At 49.1% G+C, this 17713-nt stretch overlaps 2 protein-coding genes across 5 annotated transcripts in view; one reads left to right on the forward strand and one right to left on the reverse strand.

Annotated features, from left to right (window-relative positions):
* The first annotated feature begins 3483 nt into the window (after positions 1 to 3483).
* Tldc2 (TBC/LysM-associated domain containing 2) lies at positions 3484 to 14070 on the forward strand. 4 transcript variants are annotated; one of them, XM_074074716.1, is made up of 7 exons: positions 3484 to 3579; positions 5207 to 5286; positions 6354 to 6518; positions 7111 to 7275; positions 9282 to 9377; positions 12343 to 12416; positions 13339 to 14069. In XM_074074716.1, exons 2-7 carry the CDS (start codon positions 5254 to 5256, stop codon positions 13472 to 13474), a joined length of 669 nt encoding a protein of 222 aa, XP_073930817.1. In that variant the 5' UTR covers positions 3484 to 3579; positions 5207 to 5253; the 3' UTR covers positions 13475 to 14069. The 4 variants fall into 4 exon arrangements, with proteins under 4 accessions (XP_073930817.1, XP_020030866.2, XP_073930819.1 ...); XM_020175277.2 differs by having other exon boundaries at positions 3485 to 3579; positions 7123 to 7275; positions 13339 to 14067; XM_074074718.1 differs by having other exon boundaries at positions 3500 to 3579; positions 5222 to 5286; positions 13339 to 14070.
* Positions 14071 to 14173: 103 nt separating this feature from the next.
* Positions 14174 to 17713, reverse strand: part of Samhd1 (SAM and HD domain containing deoxynucleoside triphosphate triphosphohydrolase 1) — a 46836-nt gene continuing 43296 nt past the window's right edge. The window contains exon 16 of the mRNA XM_020175261.2: positions 14174 to 16465. Coding sequence (XP_020030850.1) covers positions 16343 to 16465 — 123 coding nt within the window. The 3' untranslated portion in view covers positions 14174 to 16342. The remainder of the gene's footprint in view (positions 16466 to 17713) is intronic.

Genomic DNA, 17713 nt, shown 5'->3' on the forward strand with positions numbered 1-17713 from the left:
AGGCATTAATAACCAGAATATATAGGGAATTCAAAAAACTAACCCTACAAAGAATCAGCAACTGAATGAATAAATGGCAAATGAATTGAACAGACAATTCTCAAAAGAAGTACAAATGGCCAATAAATACACAAAGAAAGGCTCAACATTCTTGGTCATAAAGGAAATGCAAGTTAAAACAACAGAGATTTCACCTCACCCCAGAAAGAATGGCTGTCATCAAAGAACACAAAGAACAAATGCTGGAGAGGATGGGGGCAGGGATGCTGTTGGTGGGAATGTAAATTAGTGCAACCAGTATGGAAAGCAGTATAGAAGTTCCCAAAAAACTAAAAATAGACCTACCATATGATTCAATGGTACCTCTCCTGGACATACACCCAAAGGAATGTAAGCCACGATACACAACAGCCACTTGCACACCCATTTTTACTGAAGCAGTACTATTCACAATAGCCAGATGCCTACAACTGATGAGTGGGTTAAGAAAATACACACACACACACACACACACACACACACACACACACACACACACACTGAAGTATTACTCAGCCATAAAGAAAAATTATGTTGTTTGCAGGTAAATGGATGGACTGGAGATCATCATATTATGAGAAGTAAGCCAGGTTCAGAAGGACAGACAGAAGTCACATGTTTTCCCTCATAGGTGGAGGTTAGACCTAAAAGAGAAACGTAGACATAAATTCATATATGAGAGTGAGAGGATGTGATTGTAGTAGTGGGTCTGAGGGGACGATGAGGAGGCAGGACAGGAAAAGAGAATGACAGGCAGTGAGAAATATTGAAACACATTGCATCTGTGTGTTAAGATGACATAACAAATGCACCGGAAGCTGAATAATAGTTGGTACCAGCAGCTCACATCTGTAACCCTAGCTACTCAGGAAGCAGAGGTCAGAAGGACTGAAGTTCAAAGCCAGCCCAGGCAAATAGTTTGAGTTTGAGAGACCCCATCTCAAAAAGCCCAACACAGAAAAGGGCTGGTCAAGTGGCTTCAGTGGTAGAACACCTGCCTAGCAAGCATGAGGCCCTGAGTTCCAACCCCCTCCATAGTGGAGGGAGAAAGAGACAGAGAGGGGTGGGGAGCAGGAACAGGGCGTGCCATGGGCAGGAGATTTATCTCGATGCGGTGATAAGCCATCTAATTTATGTACTAAACTAGATCGCTCTGTGCTGGCCAGAACAGATGCTGGAAGGCAGAGAAGGGGCTGCAGAACCAGTGGGCCTAGAAGCAGTGGGGAGGGAAGGAGGAAGGCAGCTTTGGGATGTGTTCTGGAGCTTTGCAGTGTCCTTCACCCTTGCCTGGAAGCAAGGATTCAGAGAAACAAAGCCAAGTTCAACTCCCTAATTTCTGGCTTTAGCAATGAAATGAATGATGGCACCATTTACTGTGGCAGGAAAGACCAGCTTAGAGGTGATAGGAGAAGAGAGGCCCCGGTTCAGAAGTTAAATGAAGATTTCTTTTCAGACGTGTTCAACTTGGTGTCTAAGGAGATATCCAAGTGGATAGGCAATAAGCATGCAGTTGTGGACCCCAGGGTAGCAGCTAGGTCTGAGGCCATAAAGTGTACTTGGTGGTAGGTAATATTCAAATCCTTGAGAGCAAGTGAGATCCCTTAGGGAGGGATCTATAGGAGAAGAGAAGTGGCTGGCAGTGTAGCTCAGTGGTAGAGTGCTCGTCTAACATGTGCAAGGCACTGAGTTCATCCCCAGCACTGAAAAAAACCCAAAATTCTTATGATTATTTTTGAACTGGGTGTAGTTGTGCATACCTGTAATCCCTGTACTCAGAAGGTTAAGACAGCAGGATCAAGAGATAGAGACCCTGCTCAAAAAAAAAAAAAAAAAATTCTAAAGTTTTGATGTTTTCAAGTTCCTTTCTCATTGCTGAAATTCTACCACATAGAAAATTGTTTACTCTGTTTTTTCCACTTGACAAAGTAGTGGAATCATTTCTCATTTCATGATTCTAAACTCCTTGCAAACCTCACTTTTCATGCTGGGAAATAATCCACACGCTGATGTTCCATGGGTCACTTATTTTTCCCTTTTTTTGGACACTTAAACTTTCCTGGAGGTGCTGGACGTAGTGGTGCACACCTGTAATGCCAGCATTGGGAGGCTGAGATTGGAGGATGGAGAGCTCAAGGCCAGCCTGAGCTATATAACAAGACCCTGACTCAGAAAACCAAACTCTGAGGATGTAGTTCAGTGGTAGAGCACTTGCCTGTTGTGAGCAAGGCCTGGTTCCATCCCTAGCATTTCCTGGAGATGATATTATGGTTCTGAAAGAGGAAGCTAGAGGTCTAGTGGAGAAGAGAGGAGAAGGCACAGCAGTGGGAGTGTCAGGCCCCTGGTGCTTATGGTCCCATCTGGCAGCTCTGGAGGACTGCTATCTGGCCAGGGGTGTCCCCTTGCCAGGTCACACACTCAGATTTCCTAGACCTGAGGACAAAGAATTGGACAGCCAGACAAACCTCCCTGGCTTCTCTGAGTGCTCCGTGCTCAGTACTCAAGCTCAGTTATTGAGCATGGGGAGTGGAGTTGGAGAGGCACAGGGAGAGGGGTGGCAGAAAGTGCCAGGAGTGTGACCCCTGGCAGTTTACAGCTTAAACATACGTTGCAACAGCCATGTTTGAGGTGGCAACAGGGCCCTTCACTTGCCTGTTTTCCCCATAATACAAGACCTTTTGGCATTCCACACTTCCGGGAGAGAACATTGCCCCAGGACACCTGGCCATCGGCAAGGTATCTGGGGACCCAAATCCTCTCTATCAAGGCCAGGGTTTCTTTCAGCTGTGTGAAGATGGGGTGAGCTACCCGAGAGAAAGTGAGCTCACCTGCCCAACTTATTTCCCAGGGGGTCTTGCCCTGGGTGGAGGGCTGCTTGCTTTGGGGCTCAGTGAAGTCCCACACAGCTTTGAATTTTGCTATTCAACCATACAGCAGTCATTGAGGTCCTACTGTGAAGCAGGGACAGAGAGGTAACCCCCAAGGACAGAGCACCGACTATGTGCCACACCCTGGGCTTCCTGTGCTCAGCCTCACCAAGTGCACACGGGGACCTATGAGGAAAGCCCTTACCCCATTTATAAGGGGAAGCCAGCAGGGCCAGAGCCCAGGCCTGGGCACCCCTCAGCACAGCACAATTGATGGGGAACCCCAGTATTGCCTTTCCCCATGACATTCACATCACAGACACCTTAAGGGAGGGACCTCGATGGTGGGCACCAGTGGGTCCCTGCGTGCTGGAAAGAAGCTCCAGGTAGGAGCAAGGAGCCCAGTACCCCTCACCTCTTTGGGCTGATGGGGACAGAGTTGGGGACCAGAGGGGTGACAAGGTCTTGTTTGTGTGTACTTTTGAGACTTGAGTGTCTGGTGTGCGATAATCACTGACAGGCCCTCCCAACTGGAACTGGCCTGGCACAGGGCCAGGGTCTGCCACCTCTGGGCAGGTATAAGAGCCAGGGAGGAGGACCTGGAGCCAGGGCTGGGTAGAGGTGCCAGCCACTGGCTGAGAACAAGAGCAGGAGACAAAGCTGAACAGAAGGCCAGGTGGGTAGGGTTGGTTCTGGGCGGCTTAGCCTGCTCTCTGGGGGACCAGGGAGGTGTGTGAGGGTAACCATCAGACCATCAAGCTGCAGGAGGTGGCGAGGGGCCCGGGGCTGGGCAAGGTGAGTACCTTTCTCCTCGGTATCCAACTCTCCTTTCCCCACTGAGTTCCTCACCCTGTGAGGGACTGAGGGATGGCCTGCCTCGTGGCACCCAAGTGCTGTCGTTAGGAATTTGGGCCTTGGAGCTCCTGGAGAGGCAGTGTAGAGGACAGTGATAAGCACTGTCATTTATCCAGGAGTACCAAATGCGAGGGGCGGTAGGTTATCCTTGAGGATAGAGGCCTGGCTTAGCAGCCTTGTTCTTCAGGCTTCTTTACTCTTTTTTTTGCTTTTTTATCTTTTCTTGTTGTGGTTTGCTTTTTCAGACAGGAGTTGAACTTAGGGCCTTATTGCTTACAAGGCAAATGCTCTACCACTTGAGCCATGTCCCCACCCTTTTGCATTTTTAGTTTTTCAGATAGGGTCTTGCACTAACTTTCACTGGATTGATGGAACATTGATCCCTTCCACCTCTGCCTCTCAAATAGCTGGGATTACAGGGATGCAGCACCACATCTTCACTTATTTTTACAGCAGTCTTAGGAGTTAGCTGTTAGATGAGGAAAGTGAAGCATAGAGATGTTAAGGAACCTCTAGGTCACACAGCCAAATAAGTAGCAAATCAGGATTTGAATTCCCTGACTCGAGAGCCTGTGGTCTTTTTTGTGGTGAGGACAGTACTGAGGTTTGAACTCAGGGCTTGTGCTTGCTAGGCAACAGCTCTACCACCTAAGCCATGCCTCTAGCCTCTTTTAATTTTTTAAAAAACATTTATTTATTTATTTATTTATTTATGCAGTGCTAGGGATCAAGCCCAGGGCCTTGTGTGCACTGTGGGGGTGAGGGTGGGGGCATAGCATTTTACCACTGAGCTACCCCCGACCCAGCTGGCCCATCTATGCTCTTTTTCATCCTCCTCCCCTCCCTTCCACTTTCCTTCTCTCCCTTCTTTTCTTTTCCTTTTTTGGTGCTAGAGATTGAACCCAAGGTCTTGCACATGCTAGGCAAGTGCTCTACCACCGAGCAATGCCCCAGTCCAAAATATTGTGTATGAATGATCTATTCTTTTAGTCTGGACACACCCTTTCTGGCTTCTGTTATAACGCACTCATCCATTTTGAGAGGGACCTGAATTACAGGCTGTCTGTCCTGGGAGGGCTTCTGAGATTAGCTGGTCTAACATGTTACATGTTATATGTGGAGAAACTGAGGCTCAGAGGTACAAATCCATGGTCACACAGGGAATGAGAGGCCCTGGACCCACAGCCTAGACCTTAGCCATCTTCCCAAAGAGCCACAGTCCTGGGACCAGGCAGCCAGAGGAGCAGGGTGGTGGCACAGGTAGATGTGTTGTGCATAGCTAATGATGTCAGGTGCTAACTGCAAACGAGGCCTTGAATGCCAAGGCACAGAGCCACTGGTCTAGGGTTGACAGGTGAGAGGGAGCAAAGGGCAGCCAGGTGGGCACGAAGCCAGCTGGGTGTGCCCAGGCCCCTCCCTCTCATCTCCTGGTTTCGTCCGTCTCCCAGCCCTTCCTCCCACAGGGCTGAGGACCTGGCACCTGTGAGACAGGAGAATGAAAGGTCTCCGCTGGCAGTACACTCGACTGGTAAGGGGCACAGCTTGGCCGGATAACATTGGGAAGGGGATGAGGGAGGGGCCTGGGTGGAGCAGGAAGTGATGGGTGCTTTGTCCTTCTTAGGTTCCTCCCTGGCTGGCCAGGGGTTTAGAGCAGAGGCTGACTCAGGAAGCTGGGGCCTGAGCCCCCAGCCCTGTGGTCCTGAAACACTCCAGGGGGACAGACCACTGTCTGTGTCCCTTCTGGAGGGTGCCATAGTGACACTCCTGGGTCTGGAGAATGGGGGGAGGGCAGGAGAGGGAATCCCGTGTGTTTCTTCTGTTTAGAGCAGTCTCTACTTATGAGGAGCCTGAAGTCATGTGTGCAAGCCTGCATAGATAAGTACACACGCGTGAACACACACAGTCAAACACACCCTGGTACACAGTGGAAGCTCAGGTATATGAGTTAGTGTGCAGGCCCACACATAAATGCATGAGTATTTACACACCCCCAGTCAAAACACACTAACACAGAGCACTCAAATCCACACTGAACCTTTTCATACTGATTGGCCTACACAACTGTGTTTCAAGCCAGCACACAATTCACACAAACAAACACGTTTTCATGGACCTGTGTGCACGGCCTCACGTCTGACCACACTTAGGCCTCATTCATAGGCTGAAGGTGAGCCCCGGGCTTCCTGTGTGACTGAGAAGTCAGCAGCCCGTCCTCAGGACTGTGGGGAGAATTCTGAGATCATGCATGGCAAGCAGGCCACAGGCCTGGTCACAGAGTATGGGCTGCATCAGTGTCAGCCACTGTCCTGACTACTGTTGCTGTATCGTCATTGTGTCTCATACAAACACACATAGCTGCAGCTCCCAGGGCCTGGCTGCCACCTGCCCTCCTAGAACTTGAAGCCTGGGACCCACTCTGGTCCAGAGAAACAGGCAGACAGGCCTCAGATGAACAGCACCGTGGGCCAGGGGACATGTGCCTGCCACCTTCCTCTGCTGGTCCAGGAGGAAGCAGGCCAGGGCACTCCCTGTGAGATGGTACCAACTGGTGCCTCTTTGTTCCTCAATCTACACGGCTTCTTTGGGTCTTCACAGCCCACTCAGATGGAGGACGCCTTCTCTGGGGAGGAGGAGGATGAGGAGGAGGATGTGGAGGAGGCAGAAGCAGCAGAGGCAGCCCCTGGCCCTCCGCCTGCAGACCCTGTGGAGCCACAGCTGACAGAAGCCAGCCAGGTCCTGGGCACCTTGGAGATCAGGCAGGTTCGGGCACAGCCCATGCACCAGGACTTCAGCCCTGAGTCTCTTCCCTACAGCAGCCACACCCAGGGCACTGGGGCCACAGCTGCTCTGTCCCTAGTTCACTGTGACACCTTGGGCAAATCACATCTCTCCCGGCTTTCCTTTCTAGAGAACCAGTCCAGTGCCACTAGCATGCTCCTCACTGGGCAGGGAGGTTGAGGATACAGTGAGTGAAAGACTCCAATTAGAGGCAGATTAAGCTGTTGGGAACTGAAGGCAAAGCCTGGGTGAGGGTGGGAGAATGAAGGGGGGCACCAGGAAGAAGGGTTCAGCATGACATCTGTTCTCCAGCCTCTGGGGACCAGGGTGACCAGGAGAAGAGTCCTGAGATCTGTCTTGGTTTCAATTTCCTGGATTTGCCACTTACTCTCCCCCTCCCTGAACCTCAGTTTCCCCATCTATAGAATGGGAAGAAAAACCGTCTTCAAGGGCTATGGCTGATGGGCATGAACCCCCAGGCATGGGAAAGTGCCTTGCCTGAGTGGTGCCGGGAGGCTGCTGTGGAAAGGAGGGAGTGGGAGGTGAATCTCCCCACCCCCTTGCTCACCTCCAGCCCTACCTCCAGCTGAGCCTCCACTTACCCCCGAGAGTCGCCAGTGGCCTCTGGAGCCTGGTCTTCTGCACATCGAGAGACGGCTTCAGTCTGCGGAGCCTGTACCGGCAGATGGAGGGTCACAGCGGGCCAGTGCTGCTGCTGCTCAGAGACCAGGATGGGCAGGTGAGCTGGGCCAGGCTCTGGGGCTCCGTCGTCCCAATGGACCCTTGGGTCACCCAGAGCAGTATCAGGATGAGAGGGCAGAGGTAACTGACTGAGTTATCCTAACAGGCCAGAGGATGGGATTGAGACACTCCCGCCGCCCCCCACCCCGGAGCCTGGCACTCATTTGTTCACCTGGCACACATATCTTACGTGTCTTTGGTGAGCCAGGTTAGATGTGGAGTAAGGATAACCCAGAACCTGTCCCAGCCCTTCTGGAGCTCAGGGTCTACTGGGGGGAGGGGCCAGGCCTGAAGCAAATTATCATTACTATAAATGTAAAACTGTGACAGACAAGAGCTATGAAGGGATTTTTTTTTTTTTTTGAGTTAAGGTCTTGGTATGTAGCCCAGGCTAATCTTGAACTTGAAATCCTCCTGCCTCAGCCTCCCAAGTGCTGGGATTACAGATGTGAGTCATAAGAATCACCCAACTCTTATGGAGGGAGTTTAAGTAGGTGATCTGCACCTTAATGATCAGTGTAGTTTTGAAAACATCTCCCCTTCTGATGGGAGAAGAACAGATTGGGGGGCAGGTAATAATGAAATGGTCAGAAGCAGCCACTGATGGCTCCTACATTTTACAAGAGAAACCTTGAGATAGCTATGCCTGAAGCCCACAGTCTCGCCAATGGTGGAATTTCAAGAATTTCAAGTAGGCTCTCCAGGCAGAAGTGTGGTGGGAACTGGTTTCAAATACTGCTCTGCAAAAGAAACATGCTAGCGCTGGAGAGATCTCAGGGGTCCCAGAGGAACCCCCACTTGAACAGGAGTACTTGTCTAAAAATGCTGATGGAAGAGGGCTGGGAAGCTCACGCCCTTCAGATGGAGCCTTTTTTGTGACAGATTCCACCAACAGTGAAGTTTCTCCTACGATTATCTGCCCCAGTGACCCTCCCTTTGCCACTTAGCACTATTTGGTGAAAATCCACACCCCAGCTAACCACGGGAGGAAGATGGCGAAGTCACTCAGTGAAACACTGGGCAGGCAAGAACCTGAAGTAGAAGCCTGGGTATTAAACGTGCTAAGTGCTTCTCTTCCAAGTAGCTAGGATTACAGGCGTGAGTCACCAGTGCCAGGCCCAGTGTTTCTCTTTAAAGCGGGTTATAAACAGTATTCTTAGAACGACTGGGGGAAATGGAGTATGGACTGGCTACTAAGCAATAACACGGAATTTATTCTTAGTTCTCTTCGGTGTGATAATGGGACTGTGTTATATAAGAGAAAGTCCCCCATTCTAAGGAGCTAAATTATTTAGAGATGAAAGGTCACGATATTTGCCACTTACTTTGAAATGGGTCAGAGAAATACAGAGAGAGAGCAAACAGAGTGAACTCCTTTACCACTGTCGAGTCTGCGGAGGGAATGTGTGCAGTGCTTTGAACTTTTCTTTATGTTTGAAATTGGTAAAGAAAAGCCAGGGGAGCAGGGTGTGGTGTTGCACGCCAGTGTTCAGGAGACTGAAGCAGGAGCACTGAGAGTTCAAGGCCAACCTGGGTTACATAGTAAGAACCTGTCTCAAAAAAACAAAACAAAACAAAACAAAAAGTGAGGGGGAAGCAGCTGGGGCTCTCTTTTTGCATAAAAGTCTGAACACTGGCACTAAGAATACCAGAAGGAAAGGCACCAAGATGTTAAGAGAAGTCATCTTGGGGAGGAAGAAGGAGTTTGGGGATTATTTTACTTTCTTTCCTTTTTGCTTGTCTATAACCTGTAATTTTTCTAGAAGGGTGACTAGTATAGAGGAAGTATATTTGGGGAAGAGAGGGAGGGTCCTGACAACCAGAGGGCTGGCAAGGACTTTTCCTGGGGAGCATGAAGAAAGGGTGCAGGTGGAGGGCCACAGGGGCTCCTGGTCCCCAGCACTGCCCCAGCTGCCCTGGTGCCCTCAAGGCTGAGGCCACATTACAAGGCTGGAGACTGGGCTGCCCTTCCAGTAGCAAACCACACGGGCTTCTGCTTTCCAGATATTCGGTGCCTTCTCCTCCTCGGCTCTCCGACTCAGCAAAGGCTTCTACGGTACTGGCGAGACATTCCTCTTCTCCTTCTCCCCACAGCTGAAGGTGATGTCTCCCGCCCTCCATGGGGGGAGGAGAGGAGGGCGTCTATGGCAGGACATAGCCCCAGGTCCTAATTGCCCCAGCTCCATCCTCCACGCTGGGATGCCTGGTGTCCTTCTCTCCGTAGAGGAGGAGAGGTGATCACAACAGAGTCTCAAGGGCTTGAGAAGAAACACAGAGGTGTACAGCTGATCAGCAGGGCAATCCAGGGAGGCCTCCCAGAAGAGGGGTTTCTGGAGCTGGATCTTGACAAGTCCATCAGGTGGTGAAGGGTGTGGGAGAAGAGAAGCACTTTTAGGAACCCCAAAAGATGGAGGGGGGTTAGAGTGTGAGAGGTAGGGCTCTGGCTTTGTACTGGCATCTGTCACCATCCAGAAATCTTTGTTCACATTTAGTTCAATGGATGCAGAACTAGGTGCAGGTGCTTTGTTTGCTATTGGAGACCCCCCGCATTGCAGACACTCCCAGATACATCCTCCCACATACCATCTGGCCTTAAGCCAAGGAAGTGGCAAGGAGGTGTGGGCTGCCTTGCTGAAGGCAGGAGACACCCACCTAGTGCATTGCTGCCATCTGCCATCGGCCAGCACGTTCAGCCTTCTCAGGAGACGGGTCAGCCAGTGTGGATGCTGTCTTCAGCATGTGCCCTCCTGTGTTCCATGCTAGGATTCCACAGTTCTAGTTTTCCTGCTTCTGCACCGATCCCTCCATGTCAGCCCTTTCTGCTGGGTCCCCCTCATTTAACATCACAGCTCAGGCTTTGGGTCTCTTTTCTAACCACATTCACTTCCTTGGTGACTCTGTGTGCCATCCGCACATTGACGGCTTCATCCCTGGACTCCAGACCCAGCATCTCCCCTTGGACCCAGGGACTCTGAGCTTAACACACCCCATAAAATCTGGCTCCTCTACTCTTCTCCAAAACTAGAACTGGCACCTCCATCTTTCCTCCTGCAGAGACCAAAAATCTTGGATGCTTCTGCCTCTTTCTCTCTCACATCTGGGCTGACAGATGTCTATGTGCAGGAGTCACCACTTGTAACAAGGACTACTGCTGTCATCCTGGCTCAGCCCTCCACCATTCCTCATGTGTGTCGCCGCTCTGGCGTCCTAAACCGTCTCCCTGCTTCTACCTTCAGTCCTCAGAGCTGGAGTGACCCTCTTCTAACCGAGAAGCATGTTGCTCCTTGGCCTCCTTTTAACTGGGGGAAAGTCATAGTCTCTACAATCATCTTCAACTCCCTACACTCTCCCTCCCTCTACACCAGTCATGCTTGCTGGGGCTGGAGTTCAACCATGCAGGCGTCCTCCAGCCTCAGGACCTTGGCACATGCTGTTCTGCCCAAACTCCCCTTCCACTGGATCTACACGCACCTCCTTTACGGTTGTCCTAATGTCACCATCTCAGTGGCCACCCTTCATTCCCTGAAAACCTTTATTGTCCTTCTCCGTCTCACTTCTCTCCCTAGCATGTTCACTATCTAACACCTATTTCTCTTCTTTATCTGCTTCCTTCACTAGACTTTGAGGCAGGGATTTTTGTTATTCTGTTCATTATTCTACCCAGTGTCTAAACCGTGCCTGGTGCACAGTGCTAAAAAACCAAAAAAAACTATTGAATGAAATAAATCTTTTTTTTTCAGGAAATCTCTATTAATTTTCTCAACCTAATGTTATGGAATCCCATCTTTTAAAAAACTGGTTAATTCTTGCCTGTCTTTGGTCTTTTGCCACTTCTTGTGTTCTTCATGAATTCCCAGCACTGTGAACTTCGCCTAGGTTTCTTTTGTGGCAGTATTTATCTTACTCTTTCAAGTTGCAAGGTCACGTCCTTGAACAGTCTTCTTGTGAGTGATTGTTACTATTATCTCATTCTTTCTCAGTCCAGGGCTCTCTCTTTTTATTAGTCTTCTTTCTTGCTAAAAACTCTTTGGTGGCTCATAGCACTTTTGGCAACTAATTACAGGCAATAATATATGACATTTTTGTGGCCCTTTAAATGTCCTCTTATTGCCTAATTTGACTCTTGAATAATGTATGCATTCAACCAATTTCTGTATGAAGTGCCAGGAATCTCAGTGGTTTTCACCAAACTTACATTTTAGTGGGTGGATACAGGCAAGGCATGGAGTCATCTCAGAAAGTGAGGGAACTCGAATGACTGAGAGGAGGGGCTTGTTAATAGGAGGTCCAGGAATCTCTCTGGGATACCACTTGGGCTTCCAGACCTAGGAGAACAGTGCTCTTGGCAGAGGGTTCACCAAGCATGAAGGTCCTGAGGCAGGAATGAGCTTTGGGTGTCCAGGGGCAGAAAGGCCAGTGTGGCTGAGGTGCAGTCAATGCAGGGGAGGGGGAAGGGAGCCCAGAGAGGACAGCAAGGGTGAGGGCAGGCAGGTAAGGAGATGGACTTTATCCCCATGGCAGTGTGGAGCCATCAGGAGGCTTCAGGCAGAAGAGTGACAGTATGATTTCAGTTTGGGATGGACCAGTCAGGTGGCAGTGGGGAGACGGGCCGTGGGAGCAGATGGCGGGAGCAAGGCCATTTGGGAAGCTGTGATTCAGGCAAGGGGTGAATGTGGGCAAGGATGAGGAGCAGAGGTGGTGGAAGTTCTGGGGTTTCTTAGAGCTCACAGGACATATGATGAGCTGGCAGTGAGGTAGCACTGGGGGGCAGGTGGTTGGGTGAGACCTCCAGCGAGTGATGGCAAGTTAGTTAACCACTGAATCCCGGCATGGACTTTTCTTCTCTCTCCAGCTTTGGAAGCAGGAAGCCTCAGAGGTTTGAATTCTATTTCTGGAGTGAAGGCCTTGCTAGGCTGTGGGAATTCCATTCTGAGGAGACTTAAAAAGAAATCTCAAGAGTCAGTCCTTCCAGCTGCTCCCTGCACAACACTGACCCCCAGTGGCTTGATGTCAGACTGCAAAGGCAGAATTGGCCAAGTGACCCTGTCTTTCCCTTGCATCCCAGGTCTTCAAGTGGACAGGAAGTAACTCCTTCTTTGTGAAAGGGGACTTGGACTCACTGATGATTGGTAGTGGCAGGTGCGTGGTTCTGGGTTCCTCCTGGGTTCTGGGGTGGTCTGTGTCCTGGTCCCTGTACCCTCTCCAAACTTCTGGGCGTGCCCACCCCTCATGAAGTGGGAGGCTATTTGGATGTTCCCAAAGTTACATCACTTCAGACCAAGCTGTTGTCAGCCATAAACCATTTGGTAGTGGGATTTCATGTGTCCTTTCTCCTCACCTCTAGGTGTAGGGGGGTTGAGAGGGCTGGCGGGGAGAATGGACAGTGATGCTTTTTAAAGACAATGACATTGGCCTGGAGGTGAACCATTAGTTCAGTTGAGGATAGAGGCAAGAGATGAGCAAGACCCAGATTTACTGGTCAGCCCAGGAGTCCTCTGGGATGAATCTCATTAGAGGAACCAGCATCTGCCCCAGAATCCAGCCTGTGTGTGTGGACAGGAGGTGGAGCCAGTTAGGAAAAGAAAAGTTGGTTTTTGCCCTGGTTATGACCTTCAGTTCAGGCACACTAAATTTTACCCTGAGGGTGAAGATGGAAACATGGCTTGATTAGTCCCACGCAAATTCTCTGCCTTGCTTGTTGCCTGAAAAGCCTCCATTGAGAGCCGCCTGGCCATAGCTGAGGTGCAGGGATTCACTGCAGCCAGATTCCAGCCTGGATTTTCAAATGTGGGGACTAGAATGTTCCACATGTTTCCAAACAGGGTTGTGATGATGGTTGCACCACTGTCTCTATTTATTAAAATTACTTAATTGTTTAAAAGTGCTTTAAACCCTGTAGGGCACCACATGTGGAATTCCTCAAATTCAGGATAAGGTGATTTAAGGGAAGATAAGCAAGCTGGGCTGCCCTGACGGGGTGGCCAACGGCTGCCAATGGTGGTAGATCCTGAAAGCCTAACTCACTGGTAGGAGTCATCCCAAGACTTTCTCTTTTCTTTAGTGGCCAGTTCGGGCTGTGGTTGGATGGAGACTTGTATCGTGGGGGAAGCCACCCCTGTGCAACCTTCAACAATGAGGTGCTGGCCCGGCAGGAGCAGTTCTGCATCAAAGAGCTGGAGGCCTGGGTTCTTAGCTGATGCCCCTGTCAGCTTCCCAGAGCAACAGGTGCTCAGATGGGCTCCCAGATGCTGTCCAGGTTTTTCTTCCACAGGGCAGCCACTCTGTCTGAAACAGGACAGCGAGGGACCCTCATGGTGACAGCTGTCAGATGGCCTCCTTGTGGCCTGGGGACTTAATTTGGGGACTGGGCAGGCACTAATCCACAGAGGGGACTTTGAAGGTGTGAAAGACACACCTTACCCAAGAAGCAGAGTCCCTCATGAAAACTATTTTTACAGGAATTCAATAGTAAATGTTCATTGTAGAAAACCCAGAAGACACCCCAAAATTTTAATTGTCTAAAAATTAGCAGCTCCCAAACAGTAACATTTTCATGTATATACTTCTAAACAAATTCCCATGGAGGCATATTGACACCCCTCCTCCCAAAACACACACACACACACACACACACACACACACACACACACACGAATGAGATTCTTGCTTTGTGTGTTTTAGGAATTACTTTAAGAATTTTATCTGTATGCACATATGAATAATAAAAGAAAAATAAAAAATAAAAAAAAATTGTCAAACCTCAGAAACCTGGACTTAGCCAGTGAATTAATAAAGACCTTGTCAATGCCATCCTCTCTTGCGGACTCAGCGTCTAGGTGGATCCTAGACAGCACACATTCCTTTGCATGGAAGGGTCAAGGGCAGACATGCACAGGATAAGAAGCACACCTTTGGTTTCAAGATAGAGACACATTCATGAGCTTTATTGTATTGCAGCTGCTCCCCTCACCCAACTGATCCCAGTCACTTTGCCCTACAGTTCTATTTACAGTCTCAAGGTGACGGTGTTCAGTAATCTGGAGACAAAGCTGTTAGAATCTTCATTTTTATAGTCAAGATGTTTCTGAAGAAGCAGACATGGTTCTCATGATGACAACAGTTCCAACAGCATAAAATGCAGCTGTCTTTCATGTAACAGAAGATGGTTACAAAAGAGATTCAAGTTGCTTTTCAGAGAGCACAATGATACAATGTCAGGACTACAAAATTCCAGAGTAAACCACAGTGATTAAAAAATAAGATTGGCAGCTAGGCACTGGTGGCTCATGCCTTTAATCCTAGCTGCTCAGGAAGCAGAGATCAGGAGGATTGCGGTTCAAAGCCAGCCCGGGCAAATAGTTCTCGAGACCCTATCTCAAAAAAACCCATCACAAAAAAGGACGGATGGAGTGGCTCAACGTGTAGGCCCTGAGTTCAAGCCCCAGTACTGAAAAAAAAAATGGCAGAAATAAAGCAATCTTAGTGGAAAGAAATTACATTCTTGCCTTGAATCTGGGCACAGGAAGTTGAGACTTATGTTCTCTCTCCTGAATGTTGTAGAGGCACCTTGGCTGAGCAGTTAGGAGCCAGAGTCTCACTGTGCGTCTGTGAGCTCACATGTGATACTCCTCCACAAATATGCATCGTGGGGGAAGGAGTGATAATACAGGACGGCAGACACTCCATATACCTCTCACCTGAGTGGATGGCACACAACCTGTCTACCCTGAGGAAGTGGCAGTGTGGGGAGGCCACTGTGAGTTGCCCTCACTTGCTCTGGCTGCCCACAGCCATTGTAGCCACTTGACTCCCAGACCACCAAGGAGGTTCTGTCAAGGAAGCATCATGCTAAGATGTTAGGGGCTCACTGTCCTGCATCTCTAGCACCCTCTGGTCACCACTGCTTTGGCTCCAACTCCAGATATTGCTCTCAATGAACTACACTTTGGAGTTGGGGGTGCCCTTAGCACAGGAGCACTGCTCAACCATGGTGACACCCACTCTACTGCTGGGAACATCAGGTTACACAGGGTCCTTGGGATGCAGTCTCAGCAAAGGCTGCTCTGAAACCCAAAAAATGCACAGAAGCAGCAAAAATCAAGTCCCAGGTACAAAGAGCCCCAAGGCTTGTGCCTGTGATGACCTCTGAGTGGTTCACCAGACAGATGTGGGAGGCAGGGGGTGTGGGGGGGTAGAGGGTGGGGAGTTGGGGGAGGGGAGGAACCTCATCTCCAGGACCAGTAGTGGAGGCCCTGGGGCTGGGGCAGTGAGGGCTCAGGAAAGGAAGAACTGATTGGTCTGGATGGGCAAGGGAGTCAAAGAGAAGCCCACTTTGAGGCATTCCTTTGCCTTGGGGCCTTCTAAAGGGAAGTTTATGCTCCACTTCAGAGAACACCAGGGCTGGGGATATAGTTCAATGGTAGAGCATTTATTTGCCTAACATGTGAGAGGCCCTGGGTTCAATCTCCAGCACCAGGAAAAAAGAACAAAAAACGGAGCCCTGAAGCCCTCAGAACTTCTCACCAAAGAGTGGAAGCCCAGTCCCAGCCCACACCTGCTTCTCTATGCCCAACCTGGCAGCTTATGGAGGCAGGAGGGGAGGACAGGTGTCTCTCACTGGCATTTAGATCACCTGAAAAGTGCTATCCCAGACTCAGGTGGCTAGGACTTTGTTTATTTTCAACCATGTCTGTTAGTGACAATTTTGAATTCTAATTTGTACCCTTGTCTCAATTTCTAAGTTAAAAACAAAACAAAACAAAAAAAACAATCAACTGTCATAGGAGTTCAGAATGGATAAAAACAGCTATTATTCTAAGAAAATAGATTATTAAGGGAGAGAGGCTTTAATTAATGTAAAACAAGGTCATGCTTCCATAGCATGTACAGCAAGATTTACCTAATACCTTTCCATTGCTTTGAATAAAAACCATTTTACCTTCAGCATGTGTATACATTCACAATACAAAATCAAAAGCACTAGTTAGTACATTTATGGAACTCTATGGTACTCCCTAACTTAATTGTTAAGAGAGCTTTTGTAAACAACCACTTGCAAATTTCACTTAAAATTTAAGCTGGGTTTTGAATTTGGAGGCTTCTCGTAAACGAGTTGGGCTGTGGGCTGACTCCTTGTTGTTCCACTCCTTTTTCAGAGGTGTGATAAGAGGGGCTACGATATCACCATCCTATCAGGAAGAGAGAAAAACAGGGAATGGAGAAAAGTCAATTTCCATTTTTATTTCTGCTCTTGTTATGCAGATAAGATTGCTTCTAGATACACTTACTTTTGGGAAACTTCAAACTAGATATGTCCTGAGCTTGGATCGAATTAGAAATACCATAGTCCTGGGCTGGGGGCGTGGCACAGTGGTAGCAGATAAGGGTTTTCAGGGGAAAAGCCACCAGACCTCTTTTCAAAGATGACTGGTTACAGTGCACTGCTGCCCAGGTTTCTGATCTCCACTTCCATACACCTTCATGGATCATAAGCTAAACTTGAATTTTCCTCTGCAATCAGAGCTCTGACTTTGGATCCAGTCAAATGAGTTCCTGTACCCAAAATGAGGGCTGAGCTGGCCTCAAAGCAAAGTGACACATCAATCTGCCAGCAGAGAGCAGCAGCAGCAAGGCCTTCCTACACCTGACTGTCTTGAACCATCCTGGGACTTGAGGATAAATTCTTTGGTTGTATGAAGGTACAGGATCTTTGACAACCTTTACTATACAAAGAATAGATGTTTATGGCAGGACACTGGGGTCCTCTTCATCTGTGTTCTACTCAGCACCATGGGAACTGCTCTTGTTATGGGAGCTGCCCTTCTCAGCTCCTGTGCCCACTGACTTCCTCTACAGAGCTGATACTTTCTCTTATCCTTCAGCTCTCAGCTTCTAAGTCCTTCTCTCTTTCTTCTTTGCAGTGCTGGGGAATGAAAGCTGGGCCTTGCACATGCTAGGCAAGCGCTCTACCACAGAGCTATATTCCCAGCTCCTCCTTGGTTTTTTGAGACAGGGTTCTCATTATGTGCCCAGACTGGTATCAAATTCATGATTCTTCTGCCTCAGCCTCCAGAGTGCTGAGAATATAGGCACGTGCCACCACATCTGGCTTAAGTCCTTCTTTAGGTTTGTGCTTTTCCCAATCAACGAAGTCTGGCAAGATCTCTCTCCTTTTTGCTCCTCTAAGGTTCTGTACCCAGCCCACTCCAAAGCACTTACCACACTACTGAAATTGTTATTTACATGTGTGACTGTTATCCCCCACTAGTGTAAGACCCTTGAGACTAATGAACTATGACCATCTTAGGTACTGTTCTATCCCTGGTACCTAACACAGGGCCTGCAAAACAAAAACAGGGGGGTAAGGGAGGGGGTGGGGGAAGGAGGGAGAAATGACCCAAACATTGTATGCACATATAAATTAAAAAAACCCAAAA

The sequence above is a fragment of the Castor canadensis genome, chromosome 5, assembly GCF_047511655.1.
Source record: "Castor canadensis chromosome 5, mCasCan1.hap1v2, whole genome shotgun sequence".
NCBI classification, from domain to species: Eukaryota; Metazoa; Chordata; class Mammalia; order Rodentia; family Castoridae; genus Castor; species Castor canadensis.